Below are 15,273 nucleotides of genomic sequence, written 5' to 3' on the forward strand. Positions count from 1 at the left end.
GATGATCAAACCTAGAGAAAAAAATCAAATCTCCCAAAGCAGAGTTGAGGAAGTGGTACTTGCTGGTTAGTTTTGATTTGGGGTAAGGTAGGGTGTGTGTGTGTATGCACGTATATATATGGAAGGGGGACAGACACTATTGGTGGCCCTGTTACTTAATTTAAATGCCAACTTCACAACGGAGTCAACTTTATTCCCATGTTTTCACCCTCTCCAGAATTCCATTGAAAAATGATGGCCAAAACTTGAACTGTGCTTACCTTAGCATGAAGCAAATGGCTACTGTTGACTGTGTGTTTCTAAGGACTTGTCTACACTTGAAATGCTGCAGCAGTTCAGCAGCACATCTGCACTGCTGTAGGCCAGGTAGACACTGCACATTTACTGAGCGATGCAGTTATACTGACCTTAAGCCTCCATGTAGACTGCACTATGGGGGTAGCTCTCTTGCTGACATAGCTATTGCCTCTTGGGGAGGTGGAATTATTAAACCAATGGAAGAGCTCTCTCCTGTCGGCTTAGAGCATCTTTACACAGAAGCAAAAACTTCACTGGGACTGACAACAGCATAACACCTCTATAGTTGCTACTTTCAGCCTTATTGCCTTTTTTGAACAGAGTCAGAATAATTTCCTTCGTCTAATCATCAGGAATGATACTGGTGTGTCAGATAGTCTGGAAGAGCCTATGCAGTCATGGTACAATAATACTCTCACCTGTTTTCAGCAACTTAGGGGTGATGTTGTAAACCTCTGGTTCCTTCCTAGACTTCAGCTTATGGACTGCAATCGGGATCTCTTCTTGGTTGAAGGAAGGTGGATTTACTGTAACTGATGGCCCCTCTTCAGTTGAGAAGCATCTTGAAATGATCTTCCCTTCGATGCAACTGATCCTGCAGACTTTGGCTGATGCTACTATTCTGAGGCTTTACTGGACAAGCTTGTGCCACCTTCCCCCACAAAGTTGAGTAGAGGGTTCAGAGACTGTGCCTGGCAGCAGCCTGTTCTGAACTGGCTTCCTGAGTCAACCACTAGGATTCCTTATCTTTTTTAGAGTGACTTGACAACATTCTGAAGTCAAATCCATTGAGCCCTTTGCTCTTGACAAACGTGTCTTTGGACACGTGTCTTTGGAATTGTCGCCTAATTTTTTTTCTTAGTTCCAACTGCTGTAAACATCTCTTCACTGATCCACGGTTGATGTTTGAAGGGCTGAGGCCGCAGCACCAAGGTGGCAGCAGTCAGTACTGCGAGCAGAGGAAGTGAGACTTCAGTCTGTAATGTTTCAGTGGCCTTACACAGGTCAGAACAGAAAGCCATCTGATAGCTTGGATGTAATAAGAGCTTTTGGTTGAATTGGACTAATTTTGGCCCATTAACTGTCTTGTCTTCAAAGCTGAAGGAGCAGTTTTGTCAGTAGAAGTTGATGGGCAGTGTCAAGTGGAGCACCTCTGTGAACGCGTACATCAGTGACCATTGACCACCAATGATTGTTAATGAGGACATGATCAGGAAAAGTCACAGTGAAACCATCTGGACTGTGCCAGGTCAGTTCATGAAACCTTGGATAACAGAAGAGCAAGTCAATGGTCACCATGTCATTGGCAACTGCAAATTTCAGCAGTCACTGTCTGTTCCTGTTCTTCTGCACAATACCAAACTTCATGAGAGTACTCACCCAGGTGTCATTATCTTTTCCTTCCTGCACATTAAAGTCACTCAGGATCATGATGACATCTCTCACGATAACATATCTTCTTGGAGTTTCATTGAGGAATAACTGCAGTTGCTGGTAAAAATCATCTCAAGCCACATCATTGGCCTTGATGTTGGTGGTACCATATACTGTGATGGTGGTAAAATGTCCAGAGCTGGTAAGGAGTCAGATGCTGCTAAGTCACTCATTAATTACCTACCAACCTGCAGTGCCCATCGGTCATTGGGGGAAAGTACAACAGCCACCCCTCGCTGGAGAAACCTATCAGGGCAGCCTGAGAACAAAAATGTATAGTGCTCAACTTTCTTTTCCCTGGCCATCACACTTCAGATAAAATGCAGATGTCAGCACTCAAGCTTTTCAACAGCTTGACAAGGAAGATGGCTTTACCTGTTTCTGACAGTGTTTGAATGACCCTGGCACAAATTTTACATTTGCCCCGAATATATAGCATACCGGAATGGCACTTTTGCAAGGTTTCATTGGTAATTTTTGCCTCAGTGGCAGAGAAACTCTTGGCTGTTTCATCAACAAGGACAATCAACTAGATCATCACACAGGTGGTCAGCTTCAGCATAAACACCCTCACAATGTGAACATACCAATCCTTCTCGTTAGGGCTCTTTCAAAGTGCACTGAAGTCAGTGGAAGAGTCCCATTGGCATCAATGGGCTTTGGATCAGATCTTTACTGCTTTCCTTGCCTTTTTCTTTCCTGCCTGCATTACTGCCCCCCTTCAGTTTTTGCACCCAGTAACATTCACCCTTACTCACCATCCTCTTCTCAATTAGTCCCTCCCTCCAGCCTCCCTGCAAGAGTCTTTCTTCCATCTATAACATTTACACTTCAGCCTTCTTGCCCACATTCATGAGAGATTATGAGAAAAATGTCTTTGCTGGGTAGCTCTTTGATGACATAATTTGGCATGAGCAGTCAGTAAACAGCACTGTGGTTTTAGCAAACTTTAATGCTTTGGCCAGTAAATGTCACTGCAGGAAGTGGAGAAAACTTCTGTATCTGATCACACTCTTTCCTGTCACTGCCTGTGAAATGTGCCTGGTATAGTTTATTAATACAAACCAATTTCAATTGTACAAAGACCAGACTGTGACATTGGGTGATGTCAGGGGAGTGAGACTGGTAAAAAACTGGAGTGATGCAGTGGGGAATCAGGCCCAGAGAGTTTAACAATCTGAATAAAAATCCCATCTATTTCGAACTGCCCACATTTCCCTTCCATGATGCCTGTGATGTCAGAATCCGATAAGTTCTCCCATCTCATAAATTATGTCAGTATTTTCCATTCACTTTGCACTTGCTTTCTTTAGGGGGAAATGACTACGGATGGTGCCAGGCCATGGGGAATCAGGCCCATAGAGTCAGAAGTCAGTGTTCTATATCGGTGTGTTACTGCTCAAAAGCGTATGGTCTCTCCACCCTTCAATAAAAGGAGTCTTGTGTCAGGATGGGAAGCAACAGCAGCTCTTCCCATTCCTCAGATCATTCTCCCTCTAGTTGCCACTAAGCCGATTTTTTCTTAAATCCACTCAGGCCTTCTCTATCCACTGTAAAAAAAATCAGTGTGTCCTTACATAACCACATTTCCCTTCAGTATGTCATATTCCACAATCAAGCAGTCAGTTGTCTCCTTACACACAGTCTCTGGCCCTTGGGGTGATAGATTGTTTCCTGAGAAATATTTTCTTCCTTACAAAGGGTCTGGTTAGATCCTTGTTCTGCATCTGCACATTGAATTCTCTGACAAAACCAAAGGACATTCAGCTCGGTCTACTTTTACCCCTCTAGTCTCTCTTATGTATTTTCCCAGGACAGGTAGGGATTGTCAAGCCTTATTTTCATCCTAAGCAACATGTTGATGGTATATGAATGATTCAGAAAAAAAAAAAAAGATTCACATTTCAGTCTAATCAGCCCTTTAAATGGGGGTAGGGGAGGGGTTGTTGAATAGCATCCAAGACTCTTAGTAGGGTGACCAGATGTCCTGATTTTATAGGGACAGTCCCAATTTTTGGGTCTTTTGCTTATATAGGCTCCTATTACCCCCCACCCCGTCCTGATTTTTCACACTTGCTGTCTGGTCACCCTACTCTTAGGTAGAGTCCACACCACCAGATAGACACACATACCCCCACCCTCTCTCTCCTTTTCACTAGAATTTAGCCCCTTACCCAGGGCCGGTGCAACCACTAGGCAAACTAGGCGATCGCCTAGGGCACCAAGTGGTTGGGGGCACCAAAAAGCGGTGCCCTGGCTCGGCAGGGAGAAGCTGTCTTCTGGAGGAACCGGAGAGCCAGAACATCAGCTTGTGGGGGCGGTGAGCCCCAGCCATGGAGGAGCCGGCACGGCGCAGTGGGGCAGCAGCCCTGCAAAGGTGGTGGCGCCACTAGCGGGGAGTAGCCAGGCCCCCTGCTCCTCCTGCCCAGTCTGCAGCCTGGCACACTGCCCCCCCCCCCCCCCCCGGGGCTCCTGCAGGCTGCAGCAGATGTATGCGGGCGCCGGCCCCTGTGCGCCCCCCAGCTTCTCCCTCGCCACACCCCTTGCCCCTGCACCTCCCGGAGCTCCCCGCTCCCGCTGCCTCAGCACTCTGCGGGGGAGGGGCTATGCGTGTGGCAATGTGTTTTGCCTCCACATGAAGCCAGTGTCTGACCAGCATGGGCATGGTAAGGGGAGTCCTGGGGGGGGGCAGTCAGGGAGCAGGGGGAGGGTTGGATGGGTAAGGAGTTCTGGGGAGGGGAGGCTGTCGGGGGGCGGGGGTGTGGAGAGGGTTCGGAGAAGTCAGGGGACAGGGAGCAGTGGGGGTTAGGTTGGGAGTTCTGGGGGGTCCTGTCAGGGGGCGGGGAGTGGTTGGAGGGGCGTGGGAGTCCCGGGGGTCTGTCTGGGGGCGGGAGTGTGAATAAAGTTTGGGGCAGTCAGGGGACAGGTAGGGGGTAGGGTCCTAGGGGGGCAGTTGGGGGGGGTCTCAGGAGGGGGCATTCAGGGGACAAGGAGCAGGGGGGAGTTGGGGGTTCTGAGGGGGCCAGTCAGGGGGTGGGAAGTGGGAGGGAGTGGATGGGGGCAGAGCTAGGGCAGGGCTCTCCCCCCGTCCTCTTTTTTGATTGTTGAAATATGGTAACCCTAGGTGAGGGGCAACGGAGAGTCTTGTGGCACCTTTAAGACTAATAGATGTATTGGAGCATAAGCTTTCGTGGGTGAATGTCCACTTCGTCGGATGCATGCACCAGTTATACCTACAGACATACTCACATCCTCCTAGATAGTGTCAGAGTCTGCTGGCCCTCACGTGGATTGATCATCAGTACGGGAATGGTTCCTGCTGGAGTTGCCCATAGGAAGCTCAATTTTTCTGCTCTGGGCACCCTTTTTTATACTGTGATTCTGTCTATACCTACAGCAGTCTGCTGAGCCAACCCAACCCCAGGCAGGATGGGGAAAGGGAACAGAAACAGGAAGAGAAAACTCACAAGACCCTCACAAAACACACAAAGCTCTGAGTTGCTACAGAGAATTCTTTCCCAGGTGTCTGGCTGGTGGGTCTCACCCACATGCTCAGGGTCTAACTGATCATCATATTTGGGGTCAGGAAGGAATTTTCCAGCTGATCAGATTGGCAGAGACCTGGGGCGGGGGAAGGGATTTCACCTTCCTCTTTAACATGGGGCAGGGGTCATGTGCTGGTTTGAACTAGAGTAAATGGTAGATTTTCTGTAACTTTAAGTCTTTAAATCATTATTTGAGGACATCAGTAACTCAGCCAGAGGTTATGGGCCTATTGCAGGAGTGGGTGGGTGAGGTTCTGGGGCCTGTGATGTGCAGGAGGTCAGACTAGATGGTCACGATGGTCCCATCTAGCTTTAAAGTCTGAGACCCAGAAATGGAGCAAAGTCCAATTGAACGCCCAGCAGGAGTCACAGGATATGGGACCACTGGGATAATCCAGCATGGATATCCCTGTTTGGAGTTTCCTGGAGCCATGTACAAGTATTCACACACACCCACTTTGACATACCTGTTGGACAACAGCCATATCCATATGCAGGATGTGACAGGGAACATGTGGCATATGAACAAGGATATTGCTGGGATCAATCTCCAACCTCTGCTGCTGTCATATGCATAGAGAAGTCTAGGAGGGCCTGTCCCAGGAATCACTAGCATAGGTGTCCATACCACAAAGGTGCAGGTATGTTCCTTGAAAGTGTATGTTCCCAGTGCATAGGGCCCAATCTCCCTTTAGTGGCCATAATTGCAGTTTGGGATTTCATATCCTCTGGCACAGTTTTGGCCTCTGTTGCAGTCAGACTGGGGATGACTCAGGAAATTCCAACCCTTATGCAAATTTCATCCCTGCCTGGGGAGAACATCCATTCTGATTGGCTGCCTTCCCCACAGTTCAACTCAGGCTCTTGTATTGTGCCTGACCCACTTCCTGCTGTGACTCTAGGGGAAGGTGAGAGATATGCACAGTAGGAACAAGACAACATATTTATGAAATCATCTTTTTGGCCCCAATTCAGCAAAGAACTCAAGCACATGTGAACAATCACATCCCTTTTCAGCAAAACTCTTCAGCACGTCCTTCATTTTAAGCAGATGAATAATCCTATGGAGATTCAATGAGACTATTCACATGCTTGCTAGTGTGAACTCAACCTGAGGAGTCTTGAATGACTGCCTGGTAGGAGGCACCTATGATCCCGAAGCGAAGTAGTAGTCACAAGGAAATGACCATAGCCAATCTGCTGTGTAGTTTCCCCCAGAAGTTCTCAAGAGACCTGCCTCTGCTCCCTTCCTGTACGTACTTGCTGTCGGTAGTTGCCTGGCAGTAAAGCTTATACTCTAGGGACCTAGAGATGGAGGATGAGGCTGGTTGTGGTTACAGAACCCCACAATTCAAAGAAAGGAAACGAAGCTCCTACACAGGTAGGATTAAGACACCTTGTGTTTGATATAAAATACAGATATGGAGTTTATTTCCTGTGCTGTCTGTCTCTCTCCTCTCTTATCTTTCTCTGCACAGAATCAGACTTTCCACTCCGGGTAGGAGATAAAAAGGAGGGGGGAGGGGAATTTGGCTCTATCTTAATAAAAGTTTTGTTTAGTGTTGCTAGATGCTGATGCAGTAGAAGCCACAGGTGAGGCACTCTGCTGTCTGATTCTGATCTCACCAGCATAATCCAGGAGTAATTTCACTGAAGCCAGTCTAGATACACTGCTGCAAGTGAGATCACTGTCAGGTGTCAAATCTCAAGCTGCTCAATATGAAATTCAAAGGGAAATATAGATCCTAGTGGAAACAGCTTTGTTGTTTTTTTTTAATAGACTTCTAGGGGACAAGTTCAATTTCAAGTGTACAGAATATATTTCTGTGCAGACCAGTATTATCTAAACTATTCTTGGTGTTTGCTTCTATACCTTGGATCTGTATAAAGTTGAGAAAGAAGACATAGGCCCAGAGTCTCAAAGGTATCTAGGTGCCTAACTCCAACTGAAAGCAATTGGAGATAGGCACCTAAATACATTTGGAGATCTGGGCCATACAGCCTAATAAGGGCCTGATCCTCAGCTGATATAAATCAATGTAGCTTCAATGTCAGCTCCACTAACTCACACCACCTGAAGATCTGGTATAGTGAATGAATCCTCACAACACTCCCGGGAAGCAGAAAATATTAAATGATTTGCCCAAGGTCACACAAGAAGCCTGTGACAGCGACATGAATAGAATTCCCATCTCCCAAATCCCTGTCCAACATCTTAGCTACGAGGTCATCCTTCTTCTCCCGTCAGTTATCCCTTAACTTTTTTCTCAAAGTGGTATGTGATCTTGAACTTCCACCTTGCCAGTTCATCAGAGTTGGGAAGGAAGGTGCTAGTCTTCTCACGCTGCAAAAGAACATAGTTTCTTACAAGACAGTACCTTACTTCCAGTGGACCTGGGCAGAAAGGCACATAATTTAACATCTTCTTTGAAGGACGGCACCCCAACCCCCAATCTGCTTGTCGCTTAACAAAAAATTTACTCTGTCTTCTCTGAACGGCAGCACCTCTAACAATGTATCAGGGTCCAAAAGGGACCTTTTAGCCTGGTTTGTAGACACCTTTTTACCTCTGGGCACCTCTCACCTCTATTCAGATCTAAACTACCCAGCTACTGATACTTATCGGAACAGAGATAATGTACAGCAGCTTCTCTCTGCTGAAACCAAACGCTTTCATTTCTTATTGCCAGGTCCCTGCTCTCAGCAGCCAGGCTGGTGCATTGCTGCTCTAATTCTAGGGACTAAGGCCCTGCTGCAGGGAGTTGCAATAGCTTTAGCTCTGCAAGGTGAGTGACACTGCTCAAATGGCAGTCAATAAGTGTTAGTTCTGTACTGTATTGCCGTTGACATTTTGGTTTTGTGATGGGCAATTTAAAATGAGTGATTAATCTGATATCACTTTGATCTGAGGTTGAGAAGAGTGAAGGGCAACCCCTGAAGGTTTATTCATTCTATGGGCTTGATTCTCCTCTCCCAGGCCTTGCTGTATATCAAGAGTAACTCCAGTGAAGTCAGTGGAGTTTCACAGGTGTAGTGAGAAGAATCATATTATCAATATCTAGTTTTTCCCCAGTGACCATATTCTCCATAATGAAATGGTGCAGAGCTAGCCTGTCCCTTCCAGGCCTTATCTACCAAAATTTTATCTGTTTACTTATAAGAACATAGGACTGGACACAGGGCCGGCTCTTCCATTTTTGCCGCCCCAAGCAAAAAAAAAAAACCCGCTCGGACTGCCGCCCGGAATGCTGCCCCTTACCATGTGCCGCCCCAGGCACGTGCTTCCTCCGCTGGTACCTGGAGCCAGCCCTGACTGGGCAGGACCTCCTGGGTCATCGAGTCCAGTCCCCTTGCTATCGCAGGCAATGCATGCTCCCATTACAGTAGTACGCAAGTGCCTCAATAATGAATCAATCCTCACCACCACCTGTCAGGTAAGAGAAGTATCATTACCCCTATTTTACAGACAGAATATAAATGCCTCATCTAAAATCACAATGGAAGGCTGAGGGAGAGCTGGAAACCTAGCTCTATGATGTCCTAGCCCAGTGCCTTAGCTGCAAACCATCTTTTCCCTCATTTTATGCAACTGAAGTCCCTATTAACCATCAATTTCTCTCCTTTTTATGTGTAAGCCTTGAGGGAGTGTTGTGAAAAGGCTGTGAAGACAGAGGCGTCACTAAGGCATAACACAAACCACACTTCAGTGGAAGATACCCATGGAGCTCACTCCTTGGTACTGAGCAGGCTGAAAGAGAATCTGTGTGGAAATAAACAGGGTGAGGAGATAAATTATTTCTGCAAGGAGATGTTTGTTTGTCATATCTCAGGGTCCCATCATGCTCCAGTTGAAGTCAACAGCAAGACTCCCTTTGATATCCGTGGGAGCAGGGGCAGGCAACGTAGCAGAAGGTTGCTCACTATGCAGGCCCCGGGAGCAGTGTAATCTTAATATTCAGCCTATGGCCACATCCACATTGTAAATTAAGGGAGAGCACAAAACTGGCCAAATGCAGGTTTCTACTGGTGGTGAACCCAAACAAGCAGTAATTTCTATGAATCTGGCAAGGAAAAGTCCTTTATGTGCATATATTACAGTGGTGTCCATTTATTTTTATTTTAAAAGAGTAAATGTACCTACATTTGATGCAGTTCTCAAACACCTGGAAAAGCTGCCAGTCTAGTGTGGGCCTTGGTGTTCCAGAGGCTGAACGCCTGTGATCTGTCAAGTATGTAGCTTTATAGAGACAAACCAGTGAAAGGCAATACAATAAGAGGTTTTTTGCAGGTATAATCAGACCCAAAAAAAATTGTGCCTGCATTTTTTTGTTCCCATAGTCAGTTGAGCCTATAAATCCAAACAAAAATGTAGTTGCAGCTCAGTTATTCAGTCCTCTACATTGTTGGATTTGCCACTGTAGTTGTGGGTGCAACAGGTGATTTTTTTCTGGGCATTACAAAAATGAAAAGCTGTCCTTGAATACCAAGATATAAGGCATGTCCAGGGTATAAGGCAAGTTTCATACAAGGATCTCAAAGCGCTTAATAAATATTACCTAAGCTTCACGACACCTCTGCAAGACAGCAAAGTGTTCTAATAATTTCACAGCTGGGTAAACTGAGGCATAGATCGATAGGCTCAAATTTCAAGACTCTCCGTGCCCAACTTAAGACACTATAGACCTGAATTGCAGAGGTTCTAAGTAGCCACAACTCCAGCTGAAGTGAGTGGGTGCTGCGGATACTCAGCACCTCTGAAAAGCAGCCCCTAAAAGCCTCAAGCTGGGCACCCACATGTTTGAACCTGTGGGCCTATGTGACTTCCCCAAGGTTATAGCAAGTTACTAGCAGAGTTCAGATCAGCATCTAGCTATCCTGATGCTCAGTTTCCTTTCTTAACTACAGAACAGCAAAACTTTGTATTGCGTTTGTGTGAAAAGCCTATAATATTGAGAATTTTCACAGATATAAACTTTAAAAAATGTACTGATGTAAAGAATAGGAAAAGGACCAAAAATATATCAATTCCCTTGCAGGAACAGAGTGTGAGCTCTGCCCCCCTGAGTGGCTGCTGCACAGAGGAAGGTGTTACTACTTCTCAGAGGAGAAGAAAATCTGGCAGGCCAGCAAAGATTATTGTGCAGCCAGGAAATCCAACCTCCTGATTTTTGAAAGTGAGGCAGAAATGGTGAGTACTGAAGCATTGCCCTATTCTTCAAAGAGGAGCAAAATAGACACCACCCTCCTGGATTTCAGCAAGAAAGGTTGCACATTCGTTATCATCTCACCCACAGGGATTTTTCAGTACCCAATATGAAGATGCTAGTTTTCGCTGGATTGGATTAAATTTCAAAGAAGGAGGATGGACATGGCTTGATGACCCCAAATTACAAGGATACAAGTCAGTGTTGTTTTTCTTCTTGAAGTTAAATTAGTTATGAAGCAATTAGTTTGCCCAGCCCTAGTGCACAATTTGCTGCTCCCATTGCGTCATTTCCTTTACCCAGATACCTCAGCCTAAGAAGGTTCTTGAGTGCTGAGGCAGGTTGAGCTTCATATATGTTTGCTTGAAAAGTACCAAAATCCTACAGAGTTGATACTCACTTTTCCCTGGTCACAACGTGTATCCCAGGTAGAAGGAGCACTACATGCCCTCCATTAGCCTTTTGATACATCCTTTTCGGTCAGTATTAGCCTCTGAGTCAAATTAAACCCTACCGCTTTTTCCCACTCCACATTGCTGCCTCCCTCAGATTTCCTCTCACTCTAATACTCACATTCCCATCCCCCCACTAATGCCTCCCCACACTTACACTTACCCCATTTACTGTCTGCCACTGACCAGGATCCTTCTAACTCTTTCCTCATGACTGCAACACTCACCCACGCACAGTATTGCCAACCCCCAATGTTCAAAAATCATGAGTCAGACTCACCAAATATCATGAGATTGGCTTTAAAATCATGAGATTATGTAACAATAATAGATGTGGTGTTCTTTTTATTTGCCTTCTCCTTTTTGAGCCTACAGGGTGCACTGGAGTCACATTTTGAAGCTTTCTTTCTCCACAGTCCTCCTTTACAATTAGCCCTACCGTTTTCTGCGTCTTTCCTGTACTCAACTTCACAGTTCACATACGCAGCTACAATCCCACTCACCCACTGTCTCTATTCTTTTCTTCTCTGTAAAGCGTTTCTCAATAAAACATTAAACCTCTCTCTCACTCTTCCTCTTTTCTGTAAAATCTGTTCATGCTTTAGTTGAAGGATGTGGTGTAACTGTATGTATTGAACTGCAGCTAACATAACAAAATGGTGAGCAGGCATGACAAGATTATAGGAAATTGTAGAAGCTCAGACAAACTTCTGGTGCTCTAGTAGGAGCAAAGGTTGGTTTGTGGGCAGAGATATCACTTATGTGTGTGACAGGAAAGCAGAAGAAGCTTTAATACTGGTGATGGGAAATGTTCCTGGTCTTGCTGGTCCTTGCTGAGAGCAAATGGAGACTTTCAAGGGGCACTGTTGTATCTTAAACTCTGTTTTGACTGATCTAGAGTGACCAGACGTCCCGATTTTATCGGGACTGTCCCAATATTTCCTTGTTTGTCCGGACGTGCGGTCGGGACACTGGACAAACAAGGAAATGCTCCAGAGCCCAGAAGTGCTCGCCCCCCCCCCCGCCCGACTCCACCCCCTCCTCCCCCGATTGGCTCCCTCCCCAAATCCCCGCCTCTTCCCCAGGCTCACCATTCCTCCTCCCTCCACAAGCGCCGGGAAGAGGCCCAGGAGACTCAGGGGAAGCACGGGGCCAGGGTGAGTGAGAGTCCGGCCTGGCCCCGAGCAGGCAGGACTCAGTTGGGTGGTAGGGTGAGGAGGGGGCGGCCCGCGGGGCCAGGCGGCGGCTGTTCTCCCCCCCTGGGCAGCGGGACTCAGGAGCAGCCGCTGCTGCAGCTCCCACTGCCGCGGGGGGAGGAAGCAGCCGATGGCCAAGCTCGGCGGCTGCGGCTCTGGCGCCCGGGCCCGAACCCTCCCGAGCCCGGGCCTGCTGCCCAGCTGGTGCTATCACGCGGCGGCCCCGGGGCGGAGGCATTGGCAGCCCAGCCCCGTTCGTTCCCCTGCGGGACCCGAGCGGGCCGGGGGGGCTGGGGCCTGCTGCCCCCACTCCCGGGCCGCCGCGGGATAGTACCAGCTGGGCAGCAGCCCAGACATGACTGGCCAGGGGCTGGGCGTGCGCAGCGTGCGCACTGCTGGGTCCCCGCAGCAGGCCCGGGCTCGGGGGGTTCGGGCCCGGGCGCCAGAGCCGCAGCCGCCGAGCTTGGCCATCGGCTGCTTCCTCCCCCCGCGGCAGTGGGAGCTGCAGCAGTGGCTGCTCCTGAGTCCCGCTGCCCGGGGGGGAGAACAGCCGCCGCCTGGCCCAGCGGGCCACCCCCCTCCTCTCCCTACCACCCAACTGAGTCCTGCCTGCTCGGGGCCAGGCCGGAATCTTACTCACCCCGGCCCCGCACTTCCCCTGCGTCTCCTGGGCCTCTCTCCAGCGCTTGTGGAGGAAGGGAGGAGGTGAGGGGGATTCTGTCCAGCTTTAGTCAGTAGGCATCCATCAAGCCTTGGTTGCTACTACTTTAGGGCCAGACTCTGATGCCCTTTCTCATATAATATTACAAAACATCTTACTCCACAAGTAGTCCTATTGAAATCAATGGGGATACCTGAGGAGCAGGTTACTATTCAGAATCTGACCCTCAGAGGGACACCAGCATATTCTTTAATTGGAGGGTGGCCATCAGACAATAGATTCCTTATGCTCCTCTCACACTGATGTAAATCACTACACTGAAGTCAGTGTAGTGTAAAACCAGCGTGAAAGGAGAATCAGGCCCATACCATGGCTCAGGCTCATTGATTGTTTCTTATGCTTGTGTATTTTGGGTGAATGGAGATTGGGCTCACCCCTTCATGTCCATCTCATGGAAATGTTACTAACATATAGACATTGAGATCCCTACAGCAGAAGGATTTGGCCCCACCTTCTCCACAATGAAAGTTCAGTATTTCCAGTCTCTGGAGTGTGTCTTAACTAATGGGTTTGGAATTAGTGGTTTGACATAGTTCTGGCTAATTCTCCTATTTCTAATGTTGTCTGTAGAAAGGAGAACTCCTGCATATTTTCTACAGAGCATTTGGGGTCGTTGGTTACTATTTGCATCCCTGGTATCCATTTAAATATTGGGAGATGTGCTCTAACTGTATCAAAACACTAAATCAAAACCTGTCTCAAAAACTTACTGCTTCCTTCAACCAGCTTAAAAGTTAGGTAGAGATGGTCCAGAATCAGAACTCTGTATCCAAACACACCTGAGCTTTGACGGTTAGGAGAAAATGGAACCCAGATCTGAAAATTCCTGATTTGGGGTTTGGTCTTGTAAATCCAAAAGCATAATGGGGCCTCTTTGTCCCCATTTTGGAAGTTATTAGCTCAACTTTGAGATTTTCCCCCCCAGTTTTACCATGAAAGACAGAAAAGGTGGAGGGGGCTGTGCTGCTTTCAAGAAGCAGGAGATTCATGCGGATAGCTGTCATTCATCATACAAGTGGATCTGTAAGAAGAAGGCAACTCTACTGGATTTCTGAAACACCTCAGGACTGGCTGCGTACGCAAGCCATGTCACACTACATGTTAAAATGGATTGCTTCCCAATAGAGGGCACTTGCGACATTCTGTACTCCAAAGCAACATCCTAGTATCCCATATTCACCATGTTATAATTATATGTTTTGTACAAAGTATGCCTTGTAAGGTATCATTCTAAAATGATGTGTTGAACATTTATATCCTGTTGGGTTATATGCGCTATCATTGTATCTAAAGTTATTAATATTTACTATGTACCAGTATTTCAAATGTGTTTGCTCCTGGGTAACACCCACAAGGTAGTTTACATCCAGTCTAGCCAGCACATTGTGAATGAACCATTCAAGGTAACGGCCCATTAAGAAACACAATAGGCCATGGAAGCAGCTTATCCCCACCTGATGGACGTTCCTGTGAACATTCTAGCCAGCATATGTATAATGGCTGCTATGACTCATCAAAGTATGCAAGCGCATGTGACCAGCTCATGTGACACTGGATTCCATCTTGTGCCTGTGCTTTTCCACTAACTGTGCTGGGGGCTTTGTTTGGGACAATGAAATTCCCTTCACATGGAAGAAGCTGTAAAAAGGGGAAGTGACATCACCACTTTGCCTCACTCCCCCTACAACTCAACACCTGGAAACACCTTAGGTACAAAGACTGAACTGGGAATGTGGCCGTAGGCCGAAGGGATTTCTAGCCTGTGTATGGAAGATTGGTGGACTGTTCGTATCATTAGGGTAAGACATTGTTTGATTCAAATCCTGTCTAGGGTATAGAACTTAGATTGCGATTTGGTTTTATTTCTTAGGTAACCACTTTGATCTGTACGCAATTACTTATAATCACTTAAAAATCTATCTTTCTGTAGTTAATAAATCTGTTTTATATTTTTATTTACAACAGTGTGTTGCTTGAAGTGCAAAGGGAAATCTGCTCATCAGCAGGAGCTGGTGCATTGTCCTCTCCATATTGAGGGAGGGGTGGACTGGGTAATAACTTACACTGGCTAGGCTTCTGACCAGGGCAAGATGGTAGAGCTCTGGGGTCCCTTGGGAGCTAGGGGGAGTTGGCTGGAGCCTCCATTGTTGGTTCATGGGTAGTTGGTGAAAGCACTCATGTAATACAACTGGGTGTGTCCCTGTCTGTGAATGTTTGTGTGAGTGTGAGGTCTGCAGCTTGTCACAGCATCACATTGTGAGAGGGAGCCTAGGGTGGTGAGACAGAGGGCCCAGCGGTACTCCAGTTCCAGGTTGCACCCTGGGGAAGTATGTCACGACACTATATTATGCTTATGTCTAGGGTAACATCTAGGAATTTAGAGAACCTTTTTTTCAGGATGTGCTTGATGAGAGAGGAAAGTAC

General features: G+C 47.2%; 1 protein-coding gene across 1 annotated transcript; it reads left to right on the forward strand.

The window, feature by feature from the left end:
* Positions 1-6,552: 6,552 nt before the first annotated feature.
* LOC117870892 (killer cell lectin-like receptor subfamily F member 1) lies at positions 6,553-15,064 on the forward strand. The gene is made up of 6 exons (XM_034758352.1): positions 6,553-6,657; positions 7,967-8,062; positions 8,912-9,055; positions 10,313-10,464; positions 10,571-10,677; positions 13,775-15,064. Exons 1-6 carry the CDS (start codon positions 6,588-6,590, stop codon positions 13,902-13,904), a joined length of 699 nt encoding a protein of 232 aa, XP_034614243.1. The 5' UTR covers positions 6,553-6,587; the 3' UTR covers positions 13,905-15,064.
* The last annotated feature ends 209 nt before the right edge of the window (positions 15,065-15,273 follow it).

The sequence above is a fragment of the Trachemys scripta genome, chromosome 1 (genome assembly GCF_013100865.1).
Source record: "Trachemys scripta elegans isolate TJP31775 chromosome 1, CAS_Tse_1.0, whole genome shotgun sequence".
Taxonomy (NCBI): Eukaryota; Metazoa; Chordata; order Testudines; family Emydidae; genus Trachemys; species Trachemys scripta.